Source organism: Pteronotus mesoamericanus, unplaced genomic scaffold (assembly GCF_021234165.1).
Source record: "Pteronotus mesoamericanus isolate MK-2021 breed Mesoamerican mustached bat unplaced genomic scaffold, CSHL_Meso_final contig_272, whole genome shotgun sequence".
In the NCBI taxonomy this organism is placed as follows: domain Eukaryota; kingdom Metazoa; phylum Chordata; class Mammalia; order Chiroptera; family Mormoopidae; genus Pteronotus; species Pteronotus mesoamericanus.
Genome location: NW_026555116.1, coordinates 204005 through 227810, shown reverse-complemented (window position 1 = coordinate 227810; position 23806 = coordinate 204005). Strand labels below are relative to the sequence as shown.

Genomic DNA, 23806 nt, shown 5'->3' with positions numbered 1-23806 from the left:
GTACAGCTTTTTGAAGTAAAGATTGTTACTTTTAATAAATCTTTATTTTATTTTATTTTAATTGAAACAAAATAGACTTGGCAAAGCTTAGCACATGGTAATTTTGCGAACTGCTCAATATACTTCATTAATAAGATTGAAGATTGTGTGTAGATGTTGATATATTATAGGAGTCAGCAAATTAGTAGACTGACCATGTTTTCATATATTCAAGCTAATGCTTTCTTTATATGCAATGGAGCTCTTCAGCAAAGAATGAAATAAAGAATTTGTATTACTTTGCTGAACACAACACATACAATTTTCATTAGAAGCAGAGTATTACCATAGTTGCCAGCATAGTGGAAATAGTCAGTAAATGCCTTGAATTAATAATGAACACTTTTTGAAGGATTGTAACCCAGCTGTTCTTATTCATGTTCTGGACATTAACCCACTTTAAGAATGATAAAACATTAGAGTCTTTCCCCCAAATACATATATGCATACATATTATTATTCATACACACACATACAGAAATTTGCATATGACTTCATAGAATTCACAGAGTTGCTAAAGCCCATTCATAAATAGGAACTGCTGTTAAATTAACTAGCTTTAAATTTTGTTCACAACATTTAGATAAAAATTGTTTAAATTTTTATAACATTAACTAGCTGTTAAATTTTGTTTACAACATTGAATAAGATCCCTCTCCTCCCAATAACCTTAAATGAGATATTTTGAACTTAAGTGTGTCCTGATTGCGGTGAAAAGACAACTCCCAGGAAGTGTTACTAACACAAGGATTCCTAACCAGAATCACATCACCTGCTTTTTTTTTTTTTTTTTAAAAAGAGCAGTATTAAAACAAGTGATTAGTCAAATTACAAAGGCGAAAAAAGTCAATATCTACTTATAGAGATTGGAAATATATGTTAAAGTGGCTCATTTTATAGACTTCTTGCTTACTTTAAGAAAAATTATACATTACTCAAAGAACATCTATATTTGGTCACTAATTGGAGAAAGTAAAATGTTTATGTGATTACATCCTCAATAGTATCAGTAGGTTAATTATAAAAACACATTTTCTTGAACACACAATGGACTATACAGATCTATCTTGTATTACAATACTGAGACATACAATGTTATTAATCAATGTTACCTTTTATTTTAATTTTTTTAAAAGCCCATTTGCAGTTTATTGACCCTAAACCTGGAACAAAATCAGTGTTTTTTTTCTCACTGAGATAATGTTTGATAGGGTGTATAAAGTATACAATAAAAAGTTTAGTCTATTTTAGAAATAGCAAATAACATTTGTGTGAAAACTTGGTAGGAAAGAAATTGAGAGCATTAACATCTAACCAAATTTAATAATAGCAGGTATAACAGTGTCAAATAGATTGCTTTTTCCCATTTGAACTGTTAGCTCCTGGTTTCATTTAAAATAAAGTTAATAGAGAAAACATTTATCAAAATAATGTAGTGTTATTGCATATTTAAGCCAAGTGTCTCAAGAACTGTGTGTGTGTGTATGCGTGCGCGCATGTGTGTAATGAAAAATAATATGGTAGTGAATAAGTATGTTCCCAAACAGAATGTTGATTAGATTACATTAATAAGAATGTTTTTGAAGAACTGAGTGAGAATTTGAAATCTTGGAATAACTTGGCATTTATTTTAATGAATGACACTTTAATTATTTTCTTTTAAGTTACATGAGCAAGAAACAAGCAAAATCAGTTTGTAATAGGTCTTCAAAGAAGACATATAGATAGGTGGTCAGCAGGTATGTGAAAAGATACTCACCATCACTAATCATTAGGGAAATACAAATCAAAACCATAATGACATGTTACCTCCTAATTCTTAGGGTGACTGTTATTAAAAAAATCAAAAGATAACAAATGTTGGTAAAGAGAAAAGGGAACCCTGATTCACTATTGGTGGGAGTGTAAATTGCGATAGCTATTATAGGAGACAAGTATAGATGTTCCTCAAAAAATAAAAAATGCAATTGCCATAAGCTCCAACAATTCCACTTCTGGATAATCAAAATAATTGAAATCAGGATCTTGGATCTTGGAGATATATCTGCACAGCCACGTTCACTGCAGCATTATTTCCAATAGCCAAGATATAAAACAACCTAAATGTTGTCCCTTATATTTACTACTTTTTTTTTTTTTTTTGCTTAAATCAGTTGCTCTCAAACTCTTTCTTATCCTGACCTTCAGAGTGCTTCCATGACCCTTCCATGTTTATAATACCCCTTTGCCAAAACAAAACAAGGAATTTTTATCAGTTCATCTGAGTTCTGGTCTCTTTAAGATTCAGCAGAATGTAAAGGAATCATAAGTCAGGTGAAGAAAGTTAAGTCATTTATTTAATTATTTAATTATTTTCAGGTAATATGGAATTGTGGCGTCTATTTTCCAAATAGGGTGTAACTTATTTTCATAAAATATAACTATTCCAGCAAGGTGTTTGGGGTAGTTCAGCTCCATTGTCCTTAGAATTTCTGAGTCAAATTTTACTAAAGTCAGTTCCATTTGAGTGGAAATTTCCAAGTAACCAAAATATTTCTAAATGTAAACTAATGGCTCATTTATATCTTTTAAAATCTAATTGAACAGAATTCCAGTATAGGTCCTGAGTTTAATATTTCATTTGTATTTTAACTAAATAATCACAGATATCAAGCCTTCCCAAAGGCAATATTTTGTATTTATTTTAGCGTCTTAATTCTTATTAAGGTTATGATGACTGCCCAGTTTATGATTTAGAATAGGTGATACAAATGCAGTCAGGGAATATAATTTTGTGACTAAGCTTCAGCAAAGTTTTATAAGATTTTTGTATTTGATGTTAAAGGTAACATCATTTTAACCTCTAACACTGTCATTTGATGTACTTTCTGATGATCAGTGGCCTTAATTCATAAAAATTCAAACTCCATTCCTCCAAAAGATTTAATCACAACATAGGTTGTTGAAAATATTTCTAACCTGTAAACTCAGGTTGATTATATCAGTTGTCATTTAGAGTGACTTGAATGGGGGTGATACGGACATTTAAATCTACCATGCTGCTAATTTATATCCTTTGAAACACAGCAAGGCTAAGGAATTAGAAAAACTGTCATCCAATCGAGAAAAAGCAAATTGTTCCCAGAAAATCGAGGATTATCCTGGCAAAGCAGTAAATGTTTAAATATGATTGAGGAAAAGTTATCTAGTGCTAAAGTTGGTCAGAGGATTTCCTGCATGAAATGAAAGAACTGTGTACTGTGAATGCTGGAGAATTTGACTCCTGAGGAATACGTAGTCTGACATATTCCTGCATGAATATGGTTGCCCTTTTTCAGTTTCTATTCTCTACATTACTAGATCTACGGAATCCAGAGGCAGCACTGTCTCCAACCTTCCGCAGTGACAGCCCAGTGCCTACTGCACCCACTTCTGGTGGATCCAAGCCCAGCACAGCTTCTGCAGTTCCTGAATTAGCGACAGACCCCGAATTAGAGAAGAAGTTGCTACACCACCTCTCTGATCTAGCCCTAACATTGCCCACTGATGCTGTGTCCATCTGTCTTGCCATCTCTACGGTAATGACCTGATAGGACAGGGTTGGGATTTACCACCTCTTTTCTTCAGCTCACGGTCAGTGTCTTATTGCCCTCCCTTTCTTCACTAGCCAGATGCCCCTGCTACTCAAGATGGGGTGGAAAGCCTCCTACAGAAGTTTGCAGCTCAGGAGTTGATTGAGGTAAAGCGAGGTCTCCTACAAGATGATGCACATCCTACTCTTGTGACCTATGCTGATCATTCTAAGCTCTCTGCCATGATGGGCGCTGTGGCAGAAAAGAAGGGCCCTGGGGAGGTAACAGGGACTATCACAGGGCAGAAGCGGCGTGCAGAACAGGACTCGACCACAGTAGCTGCCTTTGCTAGCTCTTTGGCCTCTGGTCTGACCTCTTCAGCATCAGAAGCAGTCAAGGAGCCAATGAAAAAATCAAGGAAACATGCTGCCTCAGATGTTGATCTGGAGATAGAAAGCCTTCTGAACCAACAGTCTACTAAGGAACAACAGAGCAAGAAGGTAGGGGCAGATGGAAATGTTTTCACACATATACTTTGAATTATGGCTTTGGTTGAGAGGAATTTACCGCTAGGGCAAGGAGCAATTCTTAGAATTGAAGGTTTAGAGCCGAGGTTCTCAACTGGGGATGATTTTGTCCTCCCTCTTCACAGAGGAGATGTGACAATGTCTGGAGACATTTTTGGTTGTCACAACACAGGGGAGTGCTAAATATCTAGAGGGTAAGAGGCAAGGGATGCTGCTAAACATCCAATAGCCATAGTAGGACAACTCCCACACAGCAAATAATTATCAAGCCCAAAATGTCAATAATGCCAATGTTGAGAAACTTTGATTTAGAGAATTTTTGTCATTGGATCTGTTTGGAAAAGTCATGAGATCAAGAGAAGAGGAATCTAGCCCTGGCCGGGTAGCTCAGTTGGTTAGAGCACTGTTCTGATATGCCAGGGTTTGAGATTTGATCCCCAGTCAGGGTACATAGAAGAATCATCTAACAAATGCATAAATAAATGGAACAACAAATTGAGATTTTTCTCTCCCCCCCCACCCCTTCCATTTTCTAAAAATCAATACATAAAATTTAAAAAAAGAGGAGTCCAAATATAGAAGGAATAGAGTGAGATGAATGGTGATGAATACTGAAAGGTAGTCATATGGACCAATAATTATGGACATTGATTAAATAATGTTAATTGACAATACAGCAGGTCCTCAAAGTCATTTCCTTTAATGCTATTTTGTCATAACGTTGATGAAATACCTTAGGAACTTAACTTTTGTATATATCAGTTATCCTGTGGTAAAACTGGTTTTGTTATACACCATTTCACTGAAAGTCAAAGAACCAATCAGTGACGTTGAGGACTAAACTGTTTAGTGGTTCTCAGTATAAATATTGGACCCATATGAGTTCTCTTCCATTTGCTACTTCTAACTGGGTGACTTTGACAAGTTAATTAACTTCTCTTGAGCCTTAGTGTTCTCATCTATAATATGAGGATAACCAGAGTATCCTCCCTTATAGATTTGTTGCTAAGCAGCAAAGTGCTTAACATTGTGCCATGGTTCAGTACCTAAATAAAATAGAAGTAGTTTTGGTAGGCATTATTGTCAGGTAGAATCTACAGAAGTGGTTTAAGGGCTAATTTTATCAACAAACCCTGTTAAGTCCAAGGCTTCTTGTCACAGGTCAGTCAGGAGATCCTAGAGTTATTAAATACTACAACAGCCAAGGAACAATCCATTGTTGAAAAGTTTCGGTCACGAGGTCGAGCCCAAGTGCAAGAGTTCTGTGACTATGGAACCAAGGAGGAGTGCATGAAAGCCAGTGATGCTGATCGGCCCTGTCGCAAGCTGCACTTCAGGTCTTTTGGGATGGGTCTCTAGGAACGGTCATTCTTTTCCAGCACATTGCTTCCTGTCATTAGGGTTGTCTTTAATCCTGTTATTAAATGGTTTTAATATGGTTTGTCTAAGACCTCTGGACTCTGACAGTATACTTCTAGAAGTAGTGTTCTGTGGGAGGGGATACAAATAAATGAATGGACTCCCAAATAAATGCAAGTCTTTTTTAATAGCAATAGCTTTCTTGCAATAGCAAGGCATCTCTTTCTCTGAGCCCCAGTGGAAGTTAAAGCTCTTTGGAAGGAAGACAATCTTAGGAGAAACAGGACTTGGACTCTTAGGTCAGTGTTATCCTGCTTTAACCAGCAAGCCTTTCCTTCCATAAGCGAATTATGTCTTTGCTCAGAGAGTAATTAAAACTCGTTCAGTGTAAATTACGGATTTCTATGTCATCTGCCTCCTCCTTCTCTGAAAACTCGTGGAGGAAGCTCTAAAGATAGAGAAAATTAGGAGAGGGGGAAATGATAGGAAACTTTGAACCCATTTGGACTTGAATTGTGGGCTCTAACTTTGGAACACCATCTTGACTCTGGTTCTCCCATTTTATTTCTCCAGACGAATAATCAATAAACACACTGATGAATCATTAGGTGACTGCTCTTTCCTTAACACATGTTTCCACATGGATACCTGCAAATATGTTCACTATGAAATTGATGCTTGCATGGATTCTGAGGCTCCTGGGAGCAAAGACCATACACCAAGCCAGGAGCTTGCGCTTACACAAAGTGTTGGAGGTGACTCCAGTGCAGATCGACTCTTCCCACCTCAGGTACCTGTCCGCTCAGAAACTTATCTCAGCTTAGGGACTTAATTGTAATAGGGCAGCCATACATTTAGGAAAGCAGGAAATAATTAGTAATCTTATCTTGCTGATTGGGAATGGAGTGGGATAGATATGCTTAGAAGGGAGTAGGAAAATCAAATGGAAAAGAGGGACTGGGGCCATGAATCTGAGAGTGGAGGAAGGGAAGATGACCAAATGCCACCTCATGCAGTGGATCTGTTGTGATATCCGCTACCTGGACGTCAGTATCTTGGGCAAGTTTGCAGTTGTGATGGCTGACCCACCCTGGGATATTCACATGGAGCTGCCCTATGGGACCCTGACAGATGATGAGATGCGCAGGCTCAACATACCAGTACTGCAGGATGATGGCTTTCTCTTCCTCTGGGTCACAGGCAGGTAATGCAGTTCAAAGATACGTAGTTATGGGCAGATAGAGTAAAGAGTGAGTACTGGGTGGGGATAAAATCCTGAGTTTTCCTAGATGTGCTATTAACTATATGATTGTACTTAAATAGGAAACTTAGGAAACCGTAGGTTTATAGTTAAACCTAGGAGATCCTGGGTTTTCCTAGATGTGCTGTTAACTATTATTAACTATATGATTGAGTCAGCTTTTTTTCCTACTGAGACTTAATGCGTATTTGTAACAAATTATACCTTGAGTTCTATTTAACTATGTTGTGAAAGGTAAGGCCATTGAGAATAGATACTATGTTTTATCTTCATGATCTTAGGTCCATACTGTTGTCCTAATGGTGTCTTGTATGTAAATGTTCACTGAAGGTCTACTGAAAACAATACTTAACATGTATCTTGGAGAGAAAATACAGACATGAACGTAGCTGTTTAACCCCTATTTCTTTCTAGGGCCATGGAGTTGGGCAGAGAATGTCTGAACCTCTGGGGGTAAGTAGCAATCATGTTACTCTTTTGAGGTAAATACATACATGCTACAGTTGAGATACATGTTTACTTCTCTCAAGAGTATTCCCCGTGATTCCTTGCCTCTACAGAGCAGATGGTACTACTCCTAACCTGTAGAAGTCTGATTAAAGCTCTAGTTACTTTTTCCTATGTCCCACAGTTACGAACGGGTAGATGAAATTATCTGGGTGAAGACAAATCAACTGCAGCGCATCATTCGGACAGGCCGCACAGGCCACTGGTTGAACCATGGAAAGGAACACTGCTTGGTGAGCAGCAGTGGGGTTCAATTCATTAGGTGGAGCAAAAAGAGGAATTGTTTGATTTCTTATTGAGAAAAAGTTCAAATGCTGGGTTTCCTAAGGTAATCTGTTCTCTGTGGTGAGCAGGTTGGTGTCAAAGGAAATCCCCAAGGCTTCAACCAAGGTCTGGATTGTGATGTGATCGTAGCTGAGGTATGTGCTTCCCCAAGCATCCAAAGCTTTCACATCTTAATTGTTAAAATTATTAGTTATTGAGGTTGGGGTATTCTTGTCCTGTGTTCTTTCATTTGGATCTTAAACATAAATGGAAAGGGTTAGAATTGCATTCTTGGGTAACTTAGAAGTAGCTAGACCCTTTATTTCCTAGGTTCGTTCCACCAGTCATAAACCAGATGAAATCTATGGCATGATTGAGAGACTATCCCCTGGTACTCGCAAGATTGAATTATTTGGACGACCTCACAATGTGCAACCCAACTGGTAAGGTGACCAGAGAACATGCTAGCCCTCAAGGGCAAAACTATTAATAGTCAAAGACAGAAGTTAGTAGAGCTTCACATCATATTCTAATATTCTGTAAATGGGCTTCAGAAAATTCATAAGCCATCCACGCTTGTATTTTAGACTGTTTTACAGAATTCTGTAACACTCACTGGAAACTCCACAGGTTTTAGGGTTCAAACCATTGTTCTCGGTTCCACTCTCTTACAAGCTAAAGACATTCCTGTTATTCTATGGATGTTTTCAATTCATCCCCTTGCGTTTACTAAGAATGTAATCTGTCAACAATTTTAACATCTTTCATCCTGTTAGTAGAGCTTTAAAATAGACATGCTATGCTGCTAGCATTTTACTTATCCAAGGAATACTCCCTGGCAGCAACTTTGTGAAGTAGTCTTGGTTAGCCATCAGGTATTAACCCTTAAGTAATACAGATCCTGCCTGTTTTAACACCAGAATCTGTGCCCAATTCCTAACTAGTCATGCTACCCCATATATTATTATAAGGTTTTTAAAAGCATTGGCATGAATATTTGATAAAACCATAGGCAGTCTTAATAAAAGGTATTCATTTTTTAACAATATTAAGGCCTTTTAATTCCAGGAATTTTGGTTTGCTTTATTTTTCCCCATGCTTCAGGATCACCCTTGGAAACCAACTGGATGGGATCCACTTACTAGACCCTGATGTGGTTGCCCGGTTCAAGCAAAGGTATCCAGATGGTATCATCTCCAAACCTAAAAATCTATAGAAGCACTTCCCTACAGAACTAAGCACCCATAGCTATGGCTCTGCAGGCTGCATCTAAAGAGTAATATTTTGTATAATAGCTCTTTTCCTTATTTAAATAAAAGTTTGTATTATAGATTTTGAGGTCAAATTTTGGCTTTGCCACTCAACACTGTTATCTCATGTAACTCATCTCTCGTATGATTCCGGATATGTAAACAGGAAATATTACCTACCTCATTGTGTTGTAAGGGTTCAAACTAAATGACTGCATGGAAAGCATTAAAATGTTGATTATGTAATATAGGATGAGTGTGATTAGCAACGAGAACTACATGAACATGGTAATAAAAGGGATGGAGTGTCTGGGACAGCACCTCTCAAGGTAAACTCTGAGCTTCACTTTAGATTATCTAATCTAGGGCTATCAAGCTCTGAACATTTGCTTATTCTATCACAGCTCTGTGGCTTTCTTAGTCTATTATTCTTTGGTTTATTTTCAAGAACAGTGAAATAAGTACATTTTAAGTTTTAAGTAAGTGCCTAGGGTGTACAGAGAATTAGCTTCTATGTATCATGTAAGTGAGAACATCTCTGGCCTACCTTTTAAAAGATATTTCTTCAAACGCAAGTGAACACAGCTTTGGACTTTGTAGATTTCTGCCTTTTAAATTCAGAAACTCTGATAACTGAGATAAGAAAGGACACTGACTACAGAAATAATTGTAAAGAGGAATAAATAACCTCCTAGGTGATGTTATTTTACCTACAGCCCAGTGTGCCTACTGTGTTGAAAACCTTTATTCTAAAAGCAATGTATAGATGTGATACTATTAGCTCTGTTTAGTGAAGCTTTTATCCCCTTTAAAATGGATGCATACTGTGGTAGGCTCAAAGCTGATTTGTACTCTCATAATTTTAATAATCTTTTAGACAAGTCCTATGACAGTTATACCAAGAAGTTTCCTCAAACAACCCCCCACCACCACCCCTATGTTCTGCTTGTCCATATTCCCTTCACCCTTTCCTCTGCTATTATCACTGGCATCTCTGCTTGTACTTGAAAGTAAAAAGCAATTCCAGATTATAGGAAACTCAATGGCCCTGCTCCACAGTCTAGCCCCTTGCTGAAGAGAGAAAAGGGGAGAAGCATGAAGGGACCATCAAGGGTTGAGATCAGGCACTATCAGAAGCACAGCTTGAGTTTTAAAAGCAGGGTCTTGGGCATGTTCCTGGTAGGTAAATCTTCACTGGTGTGGAGAACAGGAAGGACTATTTTACAAACACCACTGTGTTTGAATTTCTAGAGGCTAGCCAGGCCAAGAAGACATCCCTAAGAGAGAAAAAGACACACAAAGAATTACAGCTTAGATGTAATCTTGTTTCACTGTCTTAAATAAATAGGTTCCCAGTTAGCGTCCTATAGCATCAAGGTGAGATGGTATCACTCTATAAAAATAATAGGCATTGGGTCTGAAAGTCAGCAGTATAGGCAATCCTAATTTACTGCAGAGGATTTGAAATAGGAAATACCAATGCCTTGTTTCATGGATGTAGATAAATCCCAGGAAAATTTAGGGAGAAGGGCAAAATCTTCAGGACCCCCCCAACTGCTGCCATACTTAGCACCTTCTTGTGCTACTTATCACTTATCCATTCCTTCTCAAGTTCTAATTCCCTAAGTGGTGAGATTTGTACTAAGGAGATAAGTAAAGCTAATATTCAGTCGCTAGCTGCTTAATGTGTCATCATACATTTAAAGAGCATACATAAACGTAAACGTAGCACCTGAAAAGTGCGAACTGCTAATTATGTCATCTTTGTCTATGTGGCAAATGTAAGCTCTATTTAAGCAGGGGAACTTTTCTAATAGCCTCTACAATCATACACAACTACTCTACTTAAGGTAAGGTAATACTGATATGCTCAGGGTTACCATGTTTTCCAACAGTTAATTTAGCAATACCTGAATTATAAGAAGAGAAACTGTAACTCACCTGCAGTGCTTCACCACACACTCATTGCTGCAGTACTCATTGTCCCAGTCCTTACTTGCAACGGGAGGGTTCTCACAACCAGACCTCACACACCGAGGCTGGGGTGAGAGTGTTACAGGAGACCCACTCACCAATTCAACATCCATTTGGGAAGGAGATTCAACCTACGAGAGGAAGAGAGCACCAAAGATGAATTAGATTTGCTACCTTCCTTGCCAGCCACTAGTGAATATAATTCTGGGACCCAATGGAGCAACAGATGTTAAAGTCCCTAAGATATGAGGTAACATTCCAAATGAAGGTGAGTTTTTGGTCTTCCCCTTTTTTATCCAGTTTTAGAACCTTACCAAGCAGACTGACATGATTCTTCCCATAGGGAGAACACTGGCCGGCCATATGCTAGCATAGTTGACCCTTTAACAACTCAGGTTTGAACTGCATGGGTCTGCTCTAGCACATGCAGATTTACCTGTGCAGTTTAAGCACCATTACTTTTGATACATGGTTGGGAATCTGTGTATGTGGAGGGCCAGCCAGTAGTTTTACATGTGCATGGTGGGTCACTGTACTCTTTAATTTTAATCTTTGCCATCACTGACTTTATTCCACATTTGAATAATACCCCTCTGAAAATATCAAATCAAAAGTAACATGTAAATAGAGGTTAGGTCACCCCAACTAAGATTGCGAGGGCCAACAAGACAATATGCCATTAGAAAGAGGGAAAGAACTTTTGAGATTCATAGTTATTTTTCTTTAAAATTATTACTTCGTCAATTATGGAGCTGGTCTCAAATAGATCCCGTATTTTGAAATGACCACTGGTCACATGTAAGTTAGAACTAGGGTAATGGGCATCTATTTATGTTGCTTTGGACTCAATGATATGAACCAACTGAATTTTTCCACCTAGGTCCTTATCTAGTCCCACACTAAAAACATCAAGCCAAGCCACATATAGGAAAAAAGCAGCACTTCAATCTCCGAAGTTTAAGATCCCTGGGTAGATACCTCCAAAGAAATAATTCTAGGCTTCGGTTGAATCCTCTAGGATTCCATGTCCTCCTAATGCTTTTCACCAAGAACACTACAGAGTATCACGGGTGGGACAAGTCACAGTTGCAAGGATCTGTACTTTATGGCAACAATCTCCAACCTTTTTGGCACCGGGAACCAGTTTCACAAAAGACAATTTTTCTGTGGACTAGGGCTGGGAGGATGGTTTCGGGATGGCTCAAGCGCATTACATTCAAGCTCACCTGCTGTGCAACCCAGTTCCTAACAGGCCCAGAGGTTGGCTGAGGATCCCTGCTTTTGGTTGCCAGGCATTAAGTGCTAGTAGCAACCTCTACTTTTACAGCATCAACCAAACTTTTTCTTCATGTTTACTGGTCTACAGGAAAGAACTGAAAACAAGCTCACCTCAGGAACTACGTCTGTGATCATCTCACAGACTGTATCAGGAGAGGTTTCCTCCACTGTATGGGCCTCAGGACTGGCATTCATAGGCCGCTCAGGACTACTTTCCACAGCTGGTGGTACTAAGGTGGTCTGCATTTTCAGAGTGGGTCCAGGCACAATCTTAATCTGCAGAGGAGGTGGTTGTTGCTGTAAATTGATTCGAGCTTTCTGAGGTGGAGGCTGTTGCATAGCCTGGAGTGGGGGAGGCTGCTGCAGAATGGTCACTTGCTGCTGAGTAGGGGGCTGAGGCATCTGTTGCAAAGGAGGGGGTTGTAGTCGGGGTGGAGGCAATTGCATGGAAGCAGCAGCTGCTGCTGCTGCCTGCAACACTGACCGAGTGACAATCTGGGCTTGTTGACTGGGCTGGATAGTAGCTGTGCTGGTTTGGCCTAATTGTATCCCCCGGGAGGTCACTACTGTGGCTGGGATAACGGTAACCATCCCTCCTTGAGACATGGTAATAGATGAGGGCAACATCTGTTTGGTAATAATCAACTTGGTGATATTAGGCTGACCCCCAGCCCCAGAAGATGCCTGGTTTGCCACATAGGATGAAAGAGTGGAGTTAACAACAATGGAAGGAGACAGGGCAGGGGGCTCTGTTGAAGCTGGTGCTGGAGATGCTGGGTCAACGGTAGCCACAGGAGGTGGAGAAGGAGTCTGTGATGATGGCACTGGATCCAACTCCACTGTTTCTACAGTGGCCTAAAAGAAAACAAAAAGTCATTGGGAAATTTACTCTTTTCTGCAAGCTATATTCACTTTAATCACTTACCAAAAGATATAATACATCATAAATTGGAAATAAAAAAAAGATGGGGGGAAGGAAAATAGCAGCTGTGGGTGCCACCCTGGCTAAAGTAAACAATGAAAATACACTCAGAAAGACTGTTTAGCAAGGTTTATGATGAAACCAGAAAACCACGTTATAATGGAAACAGGAAACAGGAGGTCTGTCCAGAAGGTAATCCAGCCATGTAATATGAAAAATAGACATTTATTGAAGATACAAGAAACACTGTACATAGGACAATGATGCTATTGTCCCCCTCAAAGCAGGCACCTTGGGACCTCCCCCAGTTCTCGCAATCACCACTAGCTTCCCTGTCATATTTTCCTGAATCTCATCTGTGGTCAGAAATCTCCCTTTCAAAGGTGATTTTAGTTTTGGGAAAAGCTAGAAGTTGCAGAGCACCAAATATGGGGTGTAAGGGGGCTGAGTCACCTGGGTAATCTCATGTTTCACCAAGAAACTGCACAAGACACAATGCATGAGCAGGCGTGGTGTTGTAATGAAGCGCCATCACCAGTTGCACATAGGTGCAGCCTTCTGAATCATCCAAAGAGTTTCCATAGAGGAATGTTCAAGCTCGATGCAAAAACTGATGGAAGATTTGTTGCTCTACTCAGCCATTTTGAACACGACGGCCACACAGTACACATTCTCATTCAATGGTATGTGTCTACCACCCCCACTGACTAGGACAGTGAAGTCATCATTGTTTACTCACGTACATTGAAGTCCATTCTTCTTGGCTGCCAGGTTACATAGGTGTTGTGCAAACTATTACCGTTATATTAATGATAGCTGGATTTTTTCTGAACAGACCTCGTGTTTCTAAGCTTTTAATACTATATACAGTATTAAGAAGTTCCACAGGTTCTTGGTGGTATTCTTCTAACTGCTAATAAACAGCTCAAAAACTCTTTTTATTGGTTTAATATCCACCTACCCTAACCCTCTTACCTGACATTCTTGATTGTCTTTATAAGCAGCCAGAGCTTTCAGATATTCTTTCTTGGCAGCCTCAGTTTTCCTCTTATATACCTGCAGAAAGAGAAATCATTTAAGAAGTCCTCATATTCCCAGAAAAGACTGATAATTCTATTATTCATCAATGAATGACAATCTCAGTCTGAATATTGACAACTCCTTTTAGTGAATACATTTCTGAAAGCTAGTAATGAAGACAGACTTCATGTCAGACTTCCAGTGACTAAGCATCTGAAAGCCAGCCAATCAATAAGAACATAGCCAGAATAACTCCACTTATAAAGCTAACACCAACCCGTGCCTACTTCTGTTAGCAAAACAAATCCTGATCCCAAAACTATTTAAGATCAGTAGTCTACCTAGCCTGGGATTGTGCCTATACTCTCCCTTAAAGAATGTGTTAAATTGTTTGGAATGATGGCCAAACTTCTTTCCATCTTGTGTACTTCTTCCATCAAGAGCTGAAACCTATTTCCCCTTTCTTTGAATCTGGGCTAGGGCTAGCTCTATGAAGTGCTTTGTTAAAATGTGCCTGACTGACAGAGACCTTGGATCATCTGTTTTTGTCCTCTTGGAACACTGATCTACATTTGTCATACTGTAAAGAAGCCAGTCTAGCCTATGTGGAGGACAGGAGCCATGTGAAAGAGAACCAAGGCAGCTCAACAAACAGGTAGCACCAACTGACAGACATGGGAGCAAAGTCACCTTGGCCAATCATACCAGCTGTCATTTGACTACAACCACAAGAATAAGCCCAGGCAAGAACACTAGGAAAACCACCCAACCAATTTACAGAATCATGAGAAATAATAAATTGCCATTGTTTTAAGCCACCAAATTTGTGGCTTTGCTGAGTAGCAATAGGTAACCGATACAAGTTATCTATAACAAATCCATATTTTTCAAATTATTAAGTAGCAGACTCATTTTGACACACGACCTGGATAGTATGGGATAATTATAGCCGTTTTAAGTCTACATTTTATTGTATAGTATCACAATTTTCATTTTTTTAAATCCAAGTTCAATTTAGGGAGATTATAGTTTTCAGATTTAAAGTAGGCCAATGAGAAAATCTTGGGGACTATATTCTAAATTAAAACTTGGTAATGGATTTTAGAGTTATCCACAGTATGCAACTTATCAAGGAATAACCTAATTTTACAGTTAAAAAAAAATGAGGATTGGGAAAGTTAGATTCAGTGTTTTTGTAAGATTTATAATTTTTAGGTGGGTATTCTGGACTTGGTGTATGGGTGCAGCTTCTAGGACAAAGGATAATCTGTGAATACTATTAACAAAGATCTGGTATTAAGTAAGACCATGTAAGAAAGTTAAAACTTTTTACCCCCTTACTTAAAAACTTCTAGAACATTCATTATCCACTAGTTCATTATTTGCTCACCTGTTTTTGCTCCTCTCCAAGACTGTCCCACATGGAGGCCACAATTTTTGAAACTTCCCCAAAAGTGGCATTGGGATTCTGTCCCTTGATGGCAGCCTGTGTATCACGAAAGAATAAAGCATATGCTGAAACTGGTTTCTGAGGTTCATTAGGATCTTTCTTTTTTCTCTTCTTTGGGGTCTTCTGCTTTTTTCCTGCTTCCACCACAACTGTCTTCTGGCTGGGAAGTTGCTGTAGGGGAGAAAAAGAGAGAATTACAAGAAGGAAGAAGGGAAGTATCATTTCTGGAGAACTGTAAGAAAAGGACTTTTATATGGGGGAAACTAGCTACATGGATGGAATTTCAGAAATGCTAAAAAGAGGCAATAGAATTAAGGCATTAGTAAAGTATGTGAGGACCAATAAAAATGGAGATTGGGAGGAGAGTTATAAACTGTAAATTGAGAGGCAGGACCCCATACCCAGAAAAGAGCAGAGGAGATGGCGGGACAGGAGTAAAGACACTGAGTAGTTCTGTATGCCAAGAGTTTTATTCCAGAATATCATGGCAGATTTGACTTTTGGCAGGGAATGCCTCACCCTCCGGAAATCCTCAACACCATCCTCATGAAGTGAACTAGTAGGTGAAGGGGTGGTTGAAAGACGATCCTCAGGTGACTGGGCAGGTGGCAGGATGGTGCCACCCCCTAAGCTCAAACCAAGTTGAGAACTCAGTTCTGACTGATCAATGGTGGTCAACTGGCTATGCCCCATCAAGCCAGATGTCATGTCTGTCATTGGTACATCAATTGTAACAGGTGGGTTGGCGCTATACTGAGTTCCTATAGAATGGTCCAAGTCCTGAGAGAAGCAGAAGGACTAATTAAACACTAAATATAAAGAACACCACGCTTCCCCACCACCCTGAGTTCAGGACAGTTTCTAAACCCACTACTCATCCACATTGTATCACTGTTTAAACTCTAACATCAAATGATTTGTCTACATATAAAATATATTAAGCTTTTCAATAAAGTACTGAAATTAGTAAAGTCACTTCTTTGTACCCAAAGGCCTATTCCAAAACAACTAAAAACAACCAGAGAAGTCTTAATTTTGGACAAGTTAAAGAGCAAATAAATTATCTGGTAATCTGGAGGTAGTGAGACCCAAAGGGTAATGAAAAACTTTCCCTACACTCTGCTAAAATAATGGCTTTAAAAAAGTTGCAATACACAGGCAATCAGAGTAAATAAGGCCAAAGTCAAAATGTTTGGCGTCAACTATAATGTATGGAGATGTGCTACTGATGAGATGTGTTAAAAGCTCACTATACTGACTTGTAACACATACTAACCCACAATTAATACATTTGGTTCTGTCTGTTTTGGGATAAATCTCTGTGTGCCAACTATCACACTCACATTTGAATCCTAGGATGTGAAGTCCATGTTAGAAGGCGGGAGAGGGGTTAAAGACTTTTTTTTTTTCCCAGAAATCACAATAAATCATTTTTAATTCAGTGTTAACATCGGATATTTTACAATTTTAAACCACTTTTCAAGTAAAATTGACTCAGATGATTAAATTTCCTTCATTCAGGGGAATTAAGTCTTTGATGATGAGGCTTCATTGACAAGAATGAGAAACAAGTAATACCCAAGTACAGCAGAGAACGGAGAATCACTTCTGTCTTCCCTAATACCATGCCCATGAGCCTGGGTAAGCTTGAAAATGTCTTGCCCCTTACCATGGTCAAGCCCCCACTCAGGAGCCCCCCGCCCTGCTCCATCAAGCCATGGGTCATGCCCACAGGCATGTCCAATGTCTGGACCCCATATTGGGCTGAAAAGCTGCCATCCTGAGATGAGGAAGGGTCTGCCAGGTCATCAAAGTGGCCAACCACATCTGAGACAGCCAGTGAGGGATCAGAATCCAAGGAGATAGGTGGGATTTCAAATTCCTCATCACCCAAGCTTGGTGTATGGAATGTCTGTAGAGGGGAAAAAAAAGACAAATAATTAGTGGAAAGTGGAGGAACGGCCTACAGCCAAGGGAAGAACATGCTGAGTACTGGAGATTCTCAGTGTACCTCTTTCCAACCTGAATCCTATTTTTGTTTTAAATATCTTAGGACCTATTTAATTTTACAAATAAACCTCTCTTCTCATACTCTTGGTCATATGGCACATACAGGCAGCCAACATGAATCACAGTTTTTAATTCTTTTATTTCTTTTCTACCTTTATCATCTCAGTTATCCTGAACTATCATGCCTATTATTCTAATGAGTGATTCTTTCAGCACCATTAGTAAGGCCCCAGACTTTATAACCTATTTAGCTATGATGTTTAAGCTCCAAATATTGTGACAGCAGTTATTTCACACTTACTACACCTGAGTTGTTAGACCACAGAAACTCATTGTCAACCACACAATTATACTTTGTTGTTTTAGGTTCCTTTAAAGCTTATCCTACATGGGTACCTTATCCCCCTCTAAAATGTATGCACTTAAGAGTTTCCTACCTCTTTCTCATTTTAGAAATCAAGATGTTAACAAATAAGATTCCCATCTGTACAGTATTTTTAGAAAACCCACAATTCCAAATAAGAATAATAGTGAGAAAAACATAACAGTTACAGTCAAAAGGTAAATTTAGTATATGGTGCTCACTTTGGCAGCACATATACCAGGTAAATTTGTGAAGTGTTCCATGTTTAAAAAAAAAAAAGGCAAAACAGTTTTCTAACAGTTACTGAAAATATTCTTGGTCTTGCTCTGACCAAGCCTTTCTACAAGCAAGTAAGAAAAAGATTACTCCAGCTGGCTAAAGACTCAATTCCTTTCTCTAAATCCAACTACAAAAATAATATCCTCTTTCTATTCTGAATGGGGCCACCATTCATGGAGCTAACAGACTAACGGCTGATGTAAGGTATGTTAAATGGTATGGTTTCCTTTTGTCACCAAAAAACTAAAATGGCATCTGCAAGTAGGTTTATGGGTTTACAGTTGTGAGCACATGAAGCAGTTTATTTTTGTATTATTTATTAATTATTGTATTATTTTCTATTCAAACAACTGTAAACCTACTTTTGCCCAATCCTGTAAATAATATCAAGAGGCACAGCATCAAGGGAGAACTTGGGTTCAAGTCCCAGCTCTGCCCCTTACTACAGGACCTTAAATGACCTTTCCTCATCTATAAAATGGGAGTTGTAATGGTAATCTCCTTACATGGTTTCTTTGAGGAATAATGGAATTTAGTACAACAAAGCTTAAAATTGCACTCCTTGATATATACACACATACACATAACATTTGCTTAAGACCTGTTATTAACCAATTGTTACTAATGATAATATTAATATCTGAGCTATTAAAACTTGCCAACTGCCCCAACCAATTATCACAGGTAGCTGAAATTTTGGAAACTTTAAATTCTATCAACCTGTCACATGGTATGGTTAATGTCAACTGGTCCAGATCAACTCCAATAGACACCCACATTTTTATCATGATTAAACAACGCATTCTAAGAGGTCATCAAGGTTCTTCTAAACCCAGAAAGGGTCTAATACCATTTTTATTTTAATGAAGACAGTGCTAGAAGAATACTTTCAGCTAGTACAAACGAGGGAGAAAAAGGTTTATCTCTAAAATGCCCAACTGCTCTGAATCACACCAGCAAACAGAAATACGTTTCCTAGAAGACAAAAAGACATGTATATAGTTTCATTTCTGTATTTTTCTCCTCTAAGATCCTCACTATTTTAGTTAGCATGGCAAAAATTTGGTAGTTATTTGGGCTATATCATGACAAGTAATAAAAGGAACGGAGGGGCAAGCAGTTCTTGATAGAAAAACTAAAACTCTCAAGAACTGAACTTTTCTCAGTACACAACTCATAATTTTTGTTATTATGTGGAAGTTCTTAATTTTAGGTCCATGACACTGAAATTTCAGTTTAGATTCATGTGAGCACTTTTCAGGAAGTGGGTACAAAGATCTTTTTACCAAATTCTCATGCAAACAAACAAGCTACAAAGACAGGAAAAAGGACTGGGGAAATATTTAATGTGCTAGATCAACTGTTACATAATAGCGGTTTTTAATTTTTTTTAAAGACACAGATTGCTTTGGCAAAGTAAAAGATGCCTATTCACAACAAAAGATATTTACCACACAAAAAAGCAACTCTGCTGAGATAGGTAAATGATATTATTTGTTAATGAGAAATGAAAAATAATAAAAATTCATACCCCAAACAAGAAACCAGTGTTCTACAAAAGACCTGCCATCACAAACCATCTGGAGTGCTCTCATGGACTACACTAAAAAACCAGACTTGCAGAGATTCCACTGTATCGAATTAACAAGGCATTTTTTCTAAGTACTATCTCCCAGAAACAGCTTTGTTAGTCACTATCTATGACTTTAATGGTGGTTTCTTTTTTGGGGGTGGGGAGGTGGTTGTTTTACTTATTTGTTTTTTTCCCTTTAAGTAGGAAGAGTAAAATAATGACAATGATTAAAAGTACAAAAGGGTAAATAAGCCACATGCTAGAATAAACAGAGATTCACTCTAAATTCCTTTTACTACTACAAGTGATCTGTAAGATTGTGATTAAAATCCAAAAATGAAATCTCAATTTATTTTATTTTAGTGGATCTACTACATAACTAAATCATACCCTAGACTGTCAAAAAAACAAAGATAAAACTGGCAAATATTAAATACAAATAATGTAGACACAGAAGGAGAAAACACAAACAAGATGCAGCTACCTTCTCATTCAGCTTTCTTTTCCTTCTCTGTTAAATTCCTGGGTCTTTTAGGGGGAGGAAGCAGTATGGGAATTACAGTTTATAAAATAAGGATGCTTACCTATTGAGGAATCAAAAAATTTAAAATACCATTTCCCTCCCATTTCACATTCTCCCTTACCAAAACACACAATCTAGTATTTTTTTAGTTTCTTGTGTAACTTATTCAATAAAAAAATGTAATCCGACATCTATTTATTCAATAGTACACTGGTACTACAAGTTATTAATTTATTAAACTTAAAAACTGATATAGTAGTGAAATTTTTAACTATTCAACCTGAAATCATTAACTGGTTCTAATGTTACACTTTTTCTAATTCAGCATAGGTTATTTATGACTTACTTCCCAAAGTGCTAAAAGTACAATATCATTATATTAGAGCCAACCTGAATGAAACAAAGATTAAAGTTCCTTCAGATTATAGAGCTTTCTTATTTCAAGCAATGTTATAACAAATGCTAAGCTTGCCTCTCTGGACATGTACTCTTTCAAAATTATTTGTAACTTTTACTAAGGTATAATTTATGTACACAAATTTTAAGTGTATAGTTCAATGATTTTTTTTTTAATGTATGTCAACATCCAATGAACCACCACTTGATCAAATACACAGAACATTCCTATCACTCCAAAAGTTTCTCATACTCCTTTCCAGTCAATGTTCCCTCCCTTCCACAACAGATATTACTATTCTGATTTCTGTCACTACAGTTTAGTTTTGTATATCCTTGTTCTTCATTTAAAAATAAACTCATGTCTACTCTTTTATGCCTGGCTTCTGTTATGCAAGAACATATTTTTGAGATCATCAAAGTTGCATTTGTTAGTGTTTGTTCTCTTTTTATTGCCGTGTATTTCTTTTTTACAAATGCACTAGTTTATTGACACTTGGGTTGTTTCATTTAACTATTATGAATAAAGTTGTGCACATACATGTTTTTGGTGATTATATATGCACTCATTTCTCTCATGTATATATCAAAGAATGGAATTACTAGGTCACAGGATATTCTTAGTAGATACTGCCAGTTTTCCAAAGTGGTTGAATCAATTTATACTCTCACCGATAATGATTAAGAGTTATCGATATCCTTGTTAACTCTTGGAATTGTCGGTCTTTTTAATTTTAACCATTCTGGTGAATGTGTAATGGTATCTCCTTATGATTTAATAGGCATTTCCCTGAGGAGTGACAATGACCCTTTTTCATATGATTAGTGGTAATTTGGATACCCTCTTTTATGAAGTATGTGTTCAAATCTTTCATGAAGTATGTGTTAAAATCTTGTGCCCACTCTAGACTTCTCAAGGTGATCACTTCCTAAGTTATATAAATGTGTAATCACTATATTGTACACTTGAAACTAATATTTGTATGTCAACTGTAATTAAAAAAAAAAAAACAGCGGTCTCTCCAGCACTGTGTACTGCCTCCCACCATAACGTATTTGCAGAAAATTCAGCACTTAGAAAGTACTCAAAAAAATAAATCCTTAACATTAACCAAAAAAAAAAAAATCATTTCTCCATGTTTAAATTGTTTTTTTAATTTTGCAATAGTATTTGATATATTTTTAATATAAGCCAGATATATGTACTTAAGATATCTTCTCAGACTCTGCAGAATGCCTACGTAATTTCTTAATGATGTGTTTTGATGACGTCCAGTTTCAATGAAGTCCAGTTTTTCAATTTTTTATGGTTAATACTTCTGTGGACATCCTTTTCTTGCAAGAAAACTCTAAAACTCACATTTCTTCTAAAATAAATTTTTTAAAAATTACATTTACTTGTTCTAGGTGGCTAGCATTAAGACTAGATACAACAAATACCACAAACTGATTAAAGTAAAGCTTAAAAAAACCACACACAGGGGAAGGGAAGGCGAAGTTGCAATGAGGAGGAGAACTTTTATCAATGACAGGGCCCTGAGCTAGTAGAAGCCATTGAAATGTAGTATCAGCTTCTTGGCAAAGTACTTTTTCTTTTCTTTTTTTTTTAAAATATCTTAGTCATAAAGGCAAAACTGTGGAGACCTGATTACGTAGAGAAGAAATTGGCAATGATGCACTTTTATGTAGATGAGGTAAATATGAGATTTACAACACTTGCAATAATGAAATTAAACCACGGAGATACTACTTAGAAGAAACCGGCAATGAGACTGCAAAGCATCAAACAGATTTTAGTTTTATATAATTTGTAAATCCTGCTGCTCATTTGATTCACCCTTTCCCTTGCTTAGGAGAATAATAAATAACTATTAAAAAGTTAGAAACTAGCAAGTCCCCCATGTCAATCTCATTCTCATGCATGAAAATGTTAAGATTTATTATGGGATAAGCCTATTCAACAGCAATTGAGAATTCTTGGTACAAAAAAAACAAACAAACAAAAAACTGATGCAAATGGTTCACACCACTGTTGGGAAAAAATTAAAGTCTTAAAAGACAGTAGAGCTCAATACTTAACAGTTTCTCAAACACCAGGAAATTTATTTTTGTCTGTTCCATTTTTCTCTTTGCCTTACTTAAGTGATACATATCTATGACAATATTTCATAGGAAACTTTTCCACAATTAGTGTAAGACCTCACCATAACCATTACTTCTATTTCTCAACATCACAAGAAACTATTCACACAGCCACTTGATAGCTGGAGAAACTGTATACAAAGGTGAACTAACCTGCTTTAAACTAAGTCACTGGCAAACAGAAACACACGTTCTACTCAACTCCCTTCATGTTTTCTAGCATCTATTTCCTTTCATCCCACCACTAGCAAAACAAGCTAACAACGTGTACGTAAAAATAAGTATTAACTTTTTAATTTTTATCACCGAGTGGGAAATCTAAATGAAACAAAGATCCCTTCAGCAGAGTTCCTTTTTAAGAATGAACACATGCCCACAGTTAACCCCTGATTAGGTGGTACCCTCAGCCCAATTTTTTAGCTGAAATATTATCTTCCCTTTGCGATCCCCCAAGATTGTCGTAGTTATTTCTCTCTCCAACTAAAGGAGACAATTCCACTGTCATCCAATCCAGAATCACTCTGAAACAGATTAGCTCTTTCCAACGTCCCGCTCTTCTGATGACAGCAGCTTCCCCGGCCTCTCCTTAGACCTCGCAGGCTCCAGAAGCAGCTGCCACTTTTCTCTCCATACCACTAGCGGCCTCTGGTTCCCAGCCCCCGGTTCCTGGGGTCCTCTCCTCTCCACCACCGTACCCCACCGCAGCCTCTCGCGCCCCCCTCCCCCAGCATCGGCAGCTCGTGCTCACCTCGGCCCCTGACAGGAAGGGGTGCGAGGGCCCTGTGATCGTCAGGTAATTGTCATTTCCTCCGGGAAACTGGAAACCAAAAGAAAGCCGCGAGGATAAGTTAGGGGGGAGAAGGGAGTTAGCTTGGAAAGATGGATTCTGACCCCGACATTCAAACACTTCCCAAACCCCGCTCTTTCTGCCGCCCCATCAACTGCCTCTCCGCCCAGCTTCCCGCCTCTGCTTCAATCCGGCCTGCTGCGCACTCTTGCCAGTCTTCTTAGTGCTCGAGTTCCTACCTCCATCTTCACACAACGACTACCACCGTCTCACTCCCCTCATCGTTCCCACCGCCCCCACAGGACTTGGCACTGCCGTCACTTCCGCAAG

At 38.1% G+C, this 23806-nt stretch overlaps 2 protein-coding genes across 2 annotated transcripts in view; one reads left to right on the top strand and one right to left on the bottom strand.

Annotated features, from left to right (window-relative positions):
• The window catches only part of METTL3 (methyltransferase 3, N6-adenosine-methyltransferase complex catalytic subunit), a 14230-nt gene extending 5482 nt beyond the window's left edge, over positions 1–8748 (top strand). Inside the window, exons 2-11 of the mRNA XM_054575274.1 lie at positions 3379–3596; positions 3686–4090; positions 5279–5454; positions 6050–6266; positions 6493–6680; positions 7152–7190; positions 7369–7477; positions 7598–7663; positions 7839–7951; positions 8613–8748. Coding sequence (XP_054431249.1) covers positions 3379–3596; positions 3686–4090; positions 5279–5454; positions 6050–6266; positions 6493–6680; positions 7152–7190; positions 7369–7477; positions 7598–7663; positions 7839–7951; positions 8613–8724 — 1643 coding nt within the window. The 3' untranslated portion in view covers positions 8725–8748. The remainder of the gene's footprint in view (positions 1–3378; positions 3597–3685; positions 4091–5278; positions 5455–6049; positions 6267–6492; positions 6681–7151; positions 7191–7368; positions 7478–7597; positions 7664–7838; positions 7952–8612) is intronic.
• TOX4 (TOX high mobility group box family member 4) lies at positions 8544–23806 on the bottom strand. The gene is made up of 9 exons (XM_054575273.1): positions 23716–23806; positions 23438–23506; positions 17072–17314; positions 15922–16182; positions 15343–15573; positions 13908–13988; positions 12122–12865; positions 10700–10863; positions 8544–10035 (listed from the first exon to the last, which is right to left on the bottom strand). Exons 1-9 carry the CDS (start codon positions 23719–23721, stop codon positions 9975–9977), a joined length of 1860 nt encoding a protein of 619 aa, XP_054431248.1. The 5' UTR covers positions 23722–23806; the 3' UTR covers positions 8544–9974.